The sequence below is a fragment of the Protomyctophum bolini genome (assembly GCF_963924005.1).
Source record: "Protomyctophum bolini genome assembly, chromosome: 10".
NCBI classification, from domain to species: domain Eukaryota; kingdom Metazoa; phylum Chordata; class Actinopteri; order Myctophiformes; family Myctophidae; genus Protomyctophum; species Protomyctophum bolini.
The window spans coordinates 18,665,674-18,678,836 of NC_137871.1; the positions used below are offsets into that span (position 1 = coordinate 18,665,674).

General features: G+C 42.8%; 2 protein-coding genes across 2 annotated transcripts in view; both read left to right on the plus strand.

The window, feature by feature from the left end:
- Window positions 1–2,586, plus strand: part of LOC308322828 (ETS-related transcription factor Elf-2-like) — a 13,208-nt gene extending 10,622 nt beyond the window's left edge. The window contains exons 8-9 of the mRNA XM_080774303.1: window positions 162–389; window positions 908–2,586. Coding sequence (XP_080630429.1) covers window positions 162–389; window positions 908–1,631 — 952 coding nt within the window. The 3' untranslated portion in view covers window positions 1,632–2,586. The remainder of the gene's footprint in view (window positions 1–161; window positions 390–907) is intronic.
- Window positions 2,169–9,449, plus strand: LOC308322210 (distal membrane-arm assembly complex protein 2-like; the record flags this gene model as incomplete). The annotated part of the gene is made up of 2 exons (XM_080773404.1): window positions 2,169–2,188; window positions 8,720–9,449. The coding sequence occupies 2 exons, from the start codon at window positions 2,169–2,171 to the stop codon at window positions 9,447–9,449; spliced, it is 750 nt and encodes a 249-aa protein (XP_080629530.1).
- Between the last annotated feature and the right edge of the window lie 3,714 nt (window positions 9,450–13,163).

Genomic DNA, 13,163 nt, shown 5'->3' on the forward strand with positions numbered 1-13,163 from the left:
TAGAGAGGGTCCTAGAAGTTTCAGACTAATATCTACGCAGTGGTATTTTTGGCTTTAGGCTTAATTTAAAAAGAAATGTCATTTATAACAGCACCATCCTAAAATGTTTGTCCTCAGAAGTATGGTAATACAAACGTGTGTGTGTGCGTGTGCGTGCGCAGGTATTACTATCAGCGGGGCATCCTGGCCAAAGTGGAAGGGCAGCGACTGGCCTACCAGTTCAAAGAAATGCCCAAGAACATCCGCATCATTGACGAGGACGACGAGGTGGAGGCGGACATGGAGGAGGGTGACGGGCCGTCAGACCATCAGCAGCATGTTGTCATGGCCCCCCAGCCTCAGCAGACCAGCTACGTCACTGTCATCCCATCCAACGCCGGTGGCACCAGGTGCATCTCCAACACCCTCACTTCATTCAGCTGTAGAGCAGTGGTTCTCCACCTTTTCTGTGTTGCTATACATCACATGTACCATATGAGCGGCTTTATGCAGCCTGCCGTGTTTTTACCCTGCTGTAATATTTTTAAACCTGAACTGGAAAACAAACTATGAAATTAGCCTATGGTTTTATCCCACTTTCAGGGGTTAATGCAATATTGGTGTGTAACATTGATGTTAAGCCCAAACTATACCAATGGGTCGAGACGCAACAAAACTGTTTTAGCATTCATCCCATCTGTTATATGTCGACGCAAGTTGACCCAAGTGATTACATTGGCTCAATGCAATGGTTGCTTGCAACTACATGCGTCGACATACTTGCAACCACTTGGTTGCAGGGAGCAACCCATTGGTGTGGTTTGGGCTTTAGACGTATCTAAATGCTTTGTCACTGAGAGAGCCTGAATGAAATGGTTGAATTGGACGCCAGCGAGCTCAATGTGATGATGTGTGATTTGTGTTGCAGGACCATCCGTGCCATGCCCATGGTCATGACCAACTCTCTGGGTCAGGTGACTTTAAACTCATCTCCCATTTTCACCACCACCTCGGGCGTTCCCGTCTCGATGTCCAGCGGCACCTCCAGTGGCAACCCGCCCAAGCTGGTGATCCAGGCGATGCCCACCATGCTACCGCATGGCTCCAAGATGGGCGACAAGATCACCATCATCACCATCCCGGCCAACCAGCTGGCCTCGCTAATGGCGTCCAACCCCGCCCAGCTAACCCAACTCATCCAGGCCAAAGCCCTCTCCGCACAGGTTGCGCAGGCCAGCGCCAAACCTGCCGGGGCTACGTTCCAGGTTCCAGTGGGCAGGATAGCCCACCAGCTAATCCTGGCCAAACCGGCGGCTGTGGCTCAGGCGCTGCCGCAGCTCTCTGTCCAGGTAGCTGGGGGCCAGCTCCAGCCCGCTCCGTCCCCAGCCAAAGCGGCCGCACCGGCCTCTGTAGCCCCCGCTGCAGACCCCGATCCGACCCCCCAGGCTCCCTCCACCTCCAGCAGTAGCGCCACGGTGACACAATCAGAGCCAGGGACGATAGCCCCCAGCCAAGCAGCGCCCAGCTCCCCAAAACCACAGCCCCAGGTCAAAGCAGAGGACTCCAAGGACCCCCCCCAATCCACCACAGCAGAGGACTCCAAGGACCCCCAGTCCACCACCTCCCCCAGCACAGATGCCCCAGCGTGTTGAGAGGCCAGCCCTGCGGCTGGGGGACTGTGGGCATTTAGAAACTGCCCCCCCCCCCCCATCCCAGCCTATAGGACGACTTGTGTGGGACCTTTTCTTTCTTTAAAAACAAAAGAGGAGCAGAGCTTCTCTGTGATTGGATTGGACGAGCCCTGACGCCGCCCTCGACCTTTGACCGGACGTTTCTCTCTCCAGTGAGAGGCTGTCATTGTGAAACTGTGCTGACGCATTTCGGTAAAGCCCAATTTATACTTAGGCCAGGTCTGAACGAGCTCACAACGAGTCGCATCCATGGTGAGTTGTCAGCTTGTAAGTCGCCTATTTTCGGAGCGCGACACCATCGTGCGCGAACAATAAACGAGGCTTTAGTTGCACGTGCGACACAACGGGCAACCAAGTATAAACCAAGGCTTAACACCTCAAACTGGATAAAAGGGACTGTCTTGTACTTATGTATAAATACACTTTCACAGCTCATGTTACGCAAAAGAGATAGGCGGCCTTAGATTGTAAATTAAGAAATTCCTTCTTTTTGTAATCATGAATGAAATAAAAGCTTGGTAACATTTTGTTGTAACAAAAATTCAAGAAAAAAACAAAACAAAAAACTAACATTTTTATACTCAGCAGGTATCTATCAGTGCAACAGCAGTCTTTAACCATTGCTTTGTTTCCTCCCCTCTGTCTCCAGTATCTCACTCTATGGTTTGTCTAAACGTAAACCTTTCTCTCAAACACTTCACATCGTTGAATTATTTTGTATTTCTTTTTTGCCGTTCATAAAAGGGAGCAAAAGGATGTCTCCATGGAGAAAAGAAAATGAAAAAACTAAAAGAAAAAATAACTAGATAGTGTACTCTACATTTGAAGTATAATATGCTATTTTTCTTGTACTATCAATTCAAAGTGTATTGAAGTAGATTTTACTGAAATATGTATTATAAAAAAGACATGTCAATTGAAAATGTCTGACGTGCTTTTTGTGGTGTAAAGCATAATTATTCTACAGGACAAATTTCATGTAGAGGTGGATTCACCCAAACGGAAAATTGGAAACTTGACAATATTCGTTTATCCCGACATCTGTAAGGAAACAATGCCTTACAGATGACCGGATAAACGAATATTGTCAAGTTTCCAAATTTAGCCTTTACAACCTGTTAACTATTGATGGGAGATTTATCGGCAAACACATCGGTATCGGCCAATTCTAGTTTTTTGATTAATCGGCATAGGTCAGATTAATCAATCTGACTGTTTGTCTTTACAGATGAACAAGCCCAAAGTAACAGCTTGAGCAGATCTACAATCTCACAATATTAAATATAAGGTATTAAAGTTAAATCTGACTTGCCTAAGCCTGCAGTGCAGATACCCTATTTTTTTTTTCTTCAGAATGGACAAAAGTATTATATTGTTTTAATACAGAATGAGATATTGCCCGGCTTTAAAAAATATATATACTTTTGCTGTTAGAAAATAGCAGATGTACAAGCTCATGATGTGTCACATGAGCTGCCATTTTAGAGGAAATTGATCATGTAATATTCTGAGAAATGGTCATTCATTTCCAGTACAGAGGTGACAGAGGACTGAACAGATCAAGGCCACTAATTGGGTCACATGATCTATTCTGATGGCTCTAGCCAAAACAACGTTGAGCAGAGGAATAGTTTATCCACTTTCAGCCTGGCATCCCTATTTTGGGCATGAAATTATATTTGCAAACATTTGTCAAAAATAGCAGATCACAAAGTGATGTGAGTTTGTAGATTGCGGTTTTTTTTGCAAGGGCATAAGTATGAAATAGGGCTTATGTGGTTAACGTAAGCTCCTTATAGATTCAGCATACAAGATGTCCCAGCATAACAGCATCTCTGTACTAATGAAAGGGCAGATATTCAAAGAAGATCCACATTGCGTCTGCCATTTATAGATGGCATACAGTATGTCTACTGTAGTGGTAATTCAAGACAAAGGCCTATTCTGTCATTAAGTTATCTAGTCAACACAATTTCTGAAAATATTACTTAATACAGTTTATTATAAATATTTCCTTACTTATGGAAATCAATGTGATTATTATGCCATATGACGCCAAGGCTAAAAGGCCCTTTAGGCCCTTTCCACACAACACTCATGTCTCTTGTCGGGTCTTGTATGTCCAAAACTGTTACTTTTAAGGATTCAAATTGGATAAATAGGACCCAAATGGACCCTTGTTGATGTATAAAATGGACATGTATGCACTTGCGTTAAATTAACACTTCTATCGAATAGGGGTCTCAGCCTTAAAGTTTCCAGTTTGTGAGACACCCCCAAAATAATCATATTGAACAATGACCCCCCCCCACTCTGACGAGTACTTGGAATTGTAGTACTTAAGGCATAACATTTATTTTGACTAATGTGAAAATAGGAGATCTACAAGATCTGCATTGTGACCTTGTAGATCAGCTATGTTCACAATTTGTGCCCATTTCTTATATTTGAGAATTTGTTGATTACTTTTTATACAATACTGGTCCTTTTCACTATTGTATTTTTCGGCCAATCAAACAGTGCAGCTATACAAGCTCGATCATAGTGATATCGTGTCACTTTGTGTTGCTTGATCTGCTTTTTGAAAAGTCTTCAGCATTTTGTTCAGAACGGACGTATTCCCTGGCCATCATCTCATAGAGTATAGGAAAATATTTTATTTATTGAGGGGAAGTCAAGGCTCTATGACTATGTATACTCTAAAAATGTTATAGGTTATTGTAAGGTAAGGATATTGTTTGTAGGCATACTATCATTGAATTATTGTTCTAATGCTTTTGAAACTGCTGTTCATGTACAACAGTAGTAGGCTGCTTATTTATCCACATATTTAAATCTGCATCATTTTGGGTGCAGTAAGTATGCACCCCATCATTTTTCCTTCTGTTAGAATTCAGGACCACCTCTTTCCCAGAGCTATTGCTCTGCTCTTTCCCAGACCTTTCTACCCGATGGGTGTGGTTATATGCCTAAACCTAACCCTAAATTATTACTATAGTCTAGAATGACTGTTGGTCTTCCGTGACCATGATGCACGTAACGGCAGGTTATCATGAATCTAGTTGATTCTACGAGGAAGAGACTACCGGTATGTACAGCACCTTTTCAAAAAAATAAATAATATTGTGTAAAATTGTATAATTCAAAAAGTAAAACTTTCATCTATTCTCAATTCATTGTGCATAGTGAAGTATTTAAAACATTCTTTTTGTTTTAATCTTGATGATTATGGCATACAGCTCATGAAAAAAGAAAATCCCATTTCAAAACATTGGAATATTTCGAGCTGGAAAGGAATATTAACATCTCCATGAAGCTTGTCAACATACTGAAGCACAATGTACTGTAGAAAGATGGCTGTGTTGAAACCAGTGTTAAGTATACTTGACAGATGGTTGACATTTCTTGTTTAAAAATATATATATATTTTAGTGGTCTCGTAAAATATTCTAAAATTTTGAAATAGGATTTTTTGATTTTCATGAGCTGTATGCCATAATTATTATTACTCAATAATCATGGGAAGCCATAAGTGACTGATGTGATATGTTAATTTGTCCTGTAGTTACTGTACTTTCCACTGAACGAGATTGTCTCCACTCTCCACAGACACCAAAAGGTGTCAGGATCAGTTTAATAACTGCGTTCAAATCCTCTGCTCAGGGTTTGCTGTTCAGTGTTCAGTTCAGTTGTCATCACTCATTTATAGCTATTCTGAATGTACCTCCTCTGAGTGCTATTGACTTTCTTTCTGTGTACTGACAACTACGTTCAAACCTAAACTTCGAGTCGTAGCCAGGTCGTAGCCTACCTACCAGATCTACACATCGCGTCTTGATGCGACGCGCTTAGAACTTGTAGATCTGCTCTGGTCGTTCCCTGGGTGCTTCGCGCTTGTGTTCTTAACAGCGGTGCTTGGCACACTGCATGCCTGTCTGCCTGGCTGACAGCCTGTCACTGTGTCACTCAAGACGGCCGTGGGCCTGCCTCTAAGCGCAAAGACCGCGCCTCCTTGTTCTTTTGCAGCAGGATCCATAATCAAGCGTCGTGCTTGTTCTCCGTTGACTGGCTCACATGACGCACACCCACGTGACCTATTCTTGTCAGCTGACGAACGCAGGGCTTTCTCCCATCTCCTATATAAGTTTACTAGAATTTCGTGCGCGCTACGCGCGCACTCATCCCAGAGCGACTTTGCCACGCACTATGGGAAGAAATAAATGGCGGGAGTTGACTCCACATGTAGTAACGAATGGGTTATTGGAAATGTACCATTGTTTTGTCCTGAATATTTCCACAGCCTAAGTACTAAAGGATTGTGACTGTGGGACAGACATACAGTCTGACATACAATAGGCTACACGTGTGCACAGTGAATAAACAATGACCTATATGCCCAGAGTTCTTAAATTAACATAGTTGGATTTTAACAGAAAGACAATGCCATAAATCAGTCAAAGTAAGTGACAGACTCAACAGTAGCACACAGCATGCAAGGCAGCGATGCATGCATGCAAACATGTTTGTCCAGCTGAGATTTAGTGTCTCCATCTCTCTGTGGAAGAGGTTGCACATGACCTGTACGGCCACACTGAGGCGCTCCAACACAAACACAGACACAAAACAACACCACGCTGTTTGTCCAGTTGACCCAAATCAACACCAATACCTAGCCTGTTTGTCCAAAACACAGTATCTGCTGGCCACGTGTCTACTTCGCCACAACCTAATGTTAGTAACAAATGTAGGGGAGAGCCGCCAAGGTTGTAACGCTTCACGGTTGTAACATGGACGTTATATCTTGATTGGTCAACGCCACCATGACGCCATCGCGTCAGTATGTGTACAGCAACGTACTCTACGTGGCCAGGAGTTTGAAGTTTGAAGTGTTTACCTTCAAAATGCGTCTAATTTTACACCTGGAGTATATGTGTGGTACAATTTTTGTCTTTGGTGTTGGTGAATAAAAATCCACATGGATGTGTTCATGCTTATGTTCTTCATTAGTTTGCATCGTGTTTAGACGGAATTCACGTTCATTCTGGTCTGTAAGCAACTGCAAAGAAAACTTGCAAAAGCGGGTCATTTGTAACATGTGTTACAAATGGTCCGCTTCCATTCAATGCCATTATATGTAATATTTACATATTTGACATATTGGCCAATATTATATGTTCTGAAATGGTATTGTATCGTGTAGTGTATTCTGAAATTAGTTTAGGGTTGTATAACGTTGTACAACTCAATCAATCAAACGTTTGTTTAATCAATGTATTGCCCCATTGAAAAAAAAGAAATGGCCAAACTGGTACTGGTACACCCGATACTATTTAATATTTCCCTTATGTTTGATACATGTTCTTATCACATCCATGGTATAAAAACAATGCTAAGGAGTTGCTTCAATGAAATGTAATTGCTTTAAGCTGAGAACGATATGTTTAATGGTGTTTTTTAGCGTTGTTACATTTATCATGCATGCCGTTACAATTGATCCGATATGCGCAGCAAATGTAACACTGAAACAGCGTCCACGTTCGGTTGAATAACTCCCGACCTGTTTTATCAAAAAAATAACTTGAAGTGGTTTATGGTAGCTGACATGTGTAGGTCCGTTGCCTGAAAATATTACATGTGTAGCTAAACGGATCTCTGAGTAAAAGAATGAAACGTGCAAAATGTTACATCCTTGGCGGCTCTCCCCTATTAGTTTACTCACAGCACAGCACCGTCACTCCTGTCAGTTATTTCGTCCTAATAACTTGAAGTGGTTTATGGTAGCTGACATGTGTAGGTCCGTTGCCTGGAAATATTACATGTGTAGCTAAAGGGATCTCTGAGTAAAAAAATGGAACGTGCAAAATATGTTCTAAAATTGTATTGTATTGTGTAGTGTATTCTAAAATTAGTGTAGGGTTGTATAACGTTGTACAACTCAATCAATCAAACGTTTGTTTAATCAATGTATTGCCCCATTGAAAAAAAAGAAATGGCCAAACTGGTACACCCGATCCTATTTAATATTTCCCTTATGTTTGATACATTATCTTATCACATCCATGGTATGAAAACAATGCTAAGGAGTTGCTTCAATGAAATGTAATAGCTTTAAGGTGAAAACGATATGTTTAATGGTGTTTTTTAGCGTTGTTACATTTATCATGCATGCCGTTACAATTATTCCGATATGCGCAGCAAATGTAACACTGAAACAGCGTCCACGTTCGGTTTAATAACTCCCGAGCTGTTGTGTGTATTGCGTGGTGAAAAGGCCGTGTGTTTGTGTTGTAAACAACTCATGTTATGTCTGCGCACACTGTATGTTGCTATGGCTGCTGACGTTAGCATGTGTGCTATCAGGCAAAAGCTGAGATAGATATGCAACTACTACTGGGGAAAATGCCATACAAAACACAACACCTAATTTCGGAATGTTATTGTGACCTATTGAGCACAATCAGACCATCATGATTTGCTTGCTGGACCTATAATTAATTTATTAGCATTAAATGTCAACTCGCCCATCCAAAAGAAAAGCAAGATGGCTGCGACAGATTGTGAGCGCGACGGACTACGGAGGCCAGGAGGAGCAGAGCTGGTGACGTAAGAGGCAGGCAGTGTTGCCAGGTTTGCGAATTGTAAGCGAGTTGCAGTGTATGCAAGTAGCGTGGTTAAATTCCTTGTTTCTCGGCGTGTTGTGGCACCCGTTTATCTGCTGGCTCGATCGTGATTTTCATAAAAGTAATATTTGCAGAGTAAATAAGAAACTTGAACGGCTAAAAAATAGGCTATGTCAGTTCGGGGAGGGTGGCGAATTTATTTTGCATATAGAGATGTGTGGTAAAAGTGTGGTTCGGTCGGAGATAGAGCATGAAGAATGAGTATGGGTACACCTTTTCACTTGTATATAAGATACCCGAACCTATATATTATAATAACAGGCCTAATCCTATAAATAGAGATGTCATATGACTCACGTGCTTTCCGACAGGATTTTTAGCAAAGCTAGTATCACTTATCATAGTGCTCCCATTGACACGATGCTGCAGGCAGGCATCGGTCCTCCTGGTGTCCAGGCGATGGTGGAGTTCCAGCCCAGTGGCTCCAGCCCCACTGTACTCCAGAATGCTTCTGTTCCTCTCTCAGCGCTTCTATGACATTGACATGCTCCTCAACTGGTCCTCTCGGTGGAAGAACAGTTCACTGAGGAAGAAGAATGCTTACTATGGCTACACTCAGAGACTTTACGGGGCCAACATAGCGACAGCCTACTACATCCTGTGCATGAAGGGAGGATTCAGGTATGTTGGGCAGTCTGAGTGGTTCCGTCCAGGCAGATGGGGCAGACTCAACTGGGACTTTCTAAATCACAGGGAAACACTCATGGAGGAAATAGACATGAGCAAAACGCTTATTAACTACAGAGGGATGGACAACCTGGTGGGGCAGCCGTCATTGCGTACTCTGTCACTGCGGGGGTGTCCAGAAGTGGACGACTGGTCGTTGACCAGGCTGCATGAGTTCCAGGAAAGCCTGGAGGAACTGGACATCTCTCATTGTCCACGCATCACCGTCCGCGGGCTGTCGGCTCTAAGCCATCTCAAACGGCTGCGGCGTCTGGACATATCGTCCCTTCCTGGGCTCAGCAGTCCAGGCCTGATCATCATCTTGCTGGAGGAGATGTTGCCCCACTGTCTGATCACTGCTATGGGGTACGACCTCAGCCTGAGGCCAGAGAGGAGAGATGGTGGAGCAGGGGCAGAGGCTAGCCTGAGGTAGGATAGAGGGAGAGTAGTCTCTACTACTACTACTACTACTACTAGTAGAGGGAATGGATGGGGTTTAAGGAGAGAATCCGGTGCCACACCACGTCGACTCCAGCCTGGGAGAGAGGCAACATGGACATGACATTTTCAGTGTTTTCTCTAGGTTTACTGCTTTGGGGGATGCCTAGAAGAAATGCCATTATAACTTCTTTAGTTATTTGGAACTATACATTTATTATAAATACATTGACAAAAGGCAATAACCTGTAGTCAGTGTGTTCAGGTTTCGGTACAGTGTTAGGTGGATCAAGCAGGCTCTCCTTATTCCTCCCACTCTGAATTTTGGGAGTTTGATACCAAACCCATGAGAAATCAAGGAGTCCTCAAGAAGATGTGGTTGAAACCAAGGAGACGCCTCCTGCGGAATCAGGGAGTGTTGGCAGCCCTGTAGGAATTAAAAATCAGATTTAATAACTTCTACTGGTACTTTAGTTTTCAGTTCTCTGCGTAAAAATGCACAGATGTGTCATCTTTTAACAAACAAACAAACAAAAACAATAACTTGTTTTTCTTTTCTTTTTTTATTTAATATATATCATACTTAAATATGAGAAGTATGAGAACTGTTAGGTTAGTCATTGTTTATTTACAGCTTACAGGGGACCTTGGGCTCTTATTAGTCACCTAACACATTTCTACCAATGCGATATTCTTACCATACTAAACCGTACATCTCCAGATCATGCCTTCTTTCATGTGAGCTTGGTGAGCTTGGTTTATATACATACATTGACACTTCACTGTCATCTGGGGACCCCCACAATCATGTGGGGACCCCCTGGGGTTCCCGATCCACAGATTGAGAACCAATGTGACTGACTTAATGCATATCAAACTTCTTCCTTTTAATTTCTTTGAAATTAAAACGATTGGGAACTAGAAAAAGTGCCCCTCTGGGCATAGGTCTCCACCAGGCCAGGTTAGGTTGTGGCCTCATGGTGGCGCTATTACAAAAAACATTGCATGGATTGCACCCGGGACGATTGCACCCGGGACGTATCCTCAGTGATGTATCCCAAGGTCATCTGGGTTTCGGGTCTCTCGAACATCATACCCCTCACTCAGGCGACCCAGCCGGAGTGATCAAGTCCCAACTTACGTCCCAGTAGCTACCCTCAATCAGTCCCACTAGGGAAAAACCAGGGCCACACAATCCGTTGGAACTACTCCAGAACTACTCTGCCAGGGCTGGGAGGTACGCTTCTACACATGGAAGGACTAGGCTCTGTGGGTTGACTCATGTCCAGGCCCCTCCTACTGTATGTCTCACCAGGTCCACTCCTGCTCTCACCAGGCCCAGGACCTGTGCGTTGCACCAGAGTCTCAGCACCAGACACTTCATTCAGAAGTGGTGGCAATGGTTCCACAGACTGTTAGAACAGGCCAATGTGAAGGGTGCCATTTCTTCTTATACGCCTTGGATGGCAATTGGATGATTTGAGGCATTTTGTTCCAAAAATGTGTTTTGCAAAAATCCACCTGTTGGTGGCGCTATAACAGGCCAATGTGAAAAGGGTGGGATACATACATACATACATGCCTTCAGCCTGGTGGAAACAATCACTGTTAGAATAGTTGAAGTGCAGCACCCTCTGGTGGAAAATCTGAGTAGCCAGAGAATTGGAGCCAAAGGAAAAGTGTATGATGCTGATTTAAAGATGTGTGTAGAGCCTACAACTAGGCTTTACAGCAGGGCAACTGGGTTGTACGTGTTTGACGCGTGCAGTGTGATTAATTCAAATGTCCAGAGATTTGTCTTACTTTCGATATGTCAATCCATTTATTGAATACTCAGCAGTAGTAACAAACGTAAATAAACTGAAACTATTAAACAAACAAAACCACTGAACCTATAATGACCACGCACGGTCGAAAACTGTCTTGTCTTCCCCTGTCGCCCCTGAGTGCCGTCACAGTGACAGGTATAAGAGCGTTCCATGACAGCCACTTCTCATGACGTCATTAATCAGGTAGAATAAACAAAACAAAATAACAAAAAGCATTTTGGCTCCAACAATGTGGATAAAGTTTTAAACAGCCTACTGTTGTACACGAACAGCAGTTTCAAAAGCAATAATTCAATGAGGTCTAAAAATAATATCCTTACAATAACCATGTATGTGGGGGGGTTTTTCAGTATAAAAGTCCAACTCGTCCAATATCGCCCATGGCGGTATACGACCATAAATGATGGTCGTCCTAAGTAGTCCTTGGCAGAGAAGTAACATGGCTAGTGCATGTTGTAATTAAATCAATTTATTCAACCACACCAATGTTACGCCTACACATACCAGTAAGACGCGCAAACGCGGGAAGCGAACGCAGCTGAGACCCATGTCTGTCTGTCTGTGTCTGTCCCGCTGTTACTGTATATGTGGACCTGGCCCCTTTTGTGCCCATATATGGAGCTGAGTGGACCTGGCCCCTTTTGTGCCCATATATGGAGCTGAGTGATTGCTGATGCAACACACTCCATATTTGGATAGCGGGACAGACACACACACACAGACAGACAGACAGACATGATCTGCTAGGTCTCATAGTAAGTGCTCACTGAGTTCGCAATAACCACTCCTGATGAGAAGTGTGTTGCTGTAATCAAGACTATATGGATAGGCCTATTTGGGGGATCTTGGTCTGAACGGTTTGGGAACCAAATAGGTTGTTCATATTTTGACCCTGTCACTCAGAATAGATGACTTTAACATTGTGTTGTTTTTTTATCATCACTGTCGGGCAGAAACCTTGGGCAGAAAACCTCAAAAAACCAGCTTGATCATACCTACAGTGTCATACAAAAACAGCAAAAGTAGTAGATCCACAAGCTTTTGAAGATCTGCTACTTTTGCTGTTTTTGAATTGGAATCCTGAGAAGTGACAGTTTTGGACATACAAAACCACCCGACAGAGACGATTATGATTGGTGTCAGGAACTGTCAGCCTACGAAAACTAAATTTCTGCTCAAGCAGGACTTCTTGGAATGTGTTCCTCCCAAGAGTACTTGTTGAGTGAGCCACACTATGGATCCAACCACGCAGCGCTTCCTTCTCTTGTTGAAATCGGTGTAGGCCTACGTACGCCTATATCACTGACTACCATGCTTTTTTGCTTCTTCAGTGTGTTATCTTTTAATAAACAAATATGTTATCTCTGAAAACAGATTTTTTTTCATATTGAGTAAATCCTGAATTCCTTTTTGAAGTTACGAGTGACTTGTGGTCTTTTGGCCTCTCTGGTGGCTCCAAATTTCTCTGTGTTTATTATCTTTGTGTTGTGTTTTTCTTCGCATGTGACGTGTGTCGTGACTCTGTGTGCCAATGTTGTTTTAAAACAAAAACAACATGAAACTTGTTTGAAGTCACACAGCCTTGATAACCAGTGGTGGAAAGTAACTAAGTACATTTACTCAAGTACTGTTCTTTTAATTTTTAGGTGCTTTTACTTCACTTAAGTATGTCCATTTCACTTTAAACAAATAGGATCTGAGGCAAATAATACTATGTGCTTGATTCACAATGCATCACAACGCAGCTGCGAGCTTGTAAACCCAGTATTTCTGAAAAATCTTGAAACATTTGAGTAAATTTACTTTGGTATTTAAATTATATTTTGATGCCAATACTTTTGTACTTTTACTCAAATAAAAGTTTTAATGCAGGCCTTTCT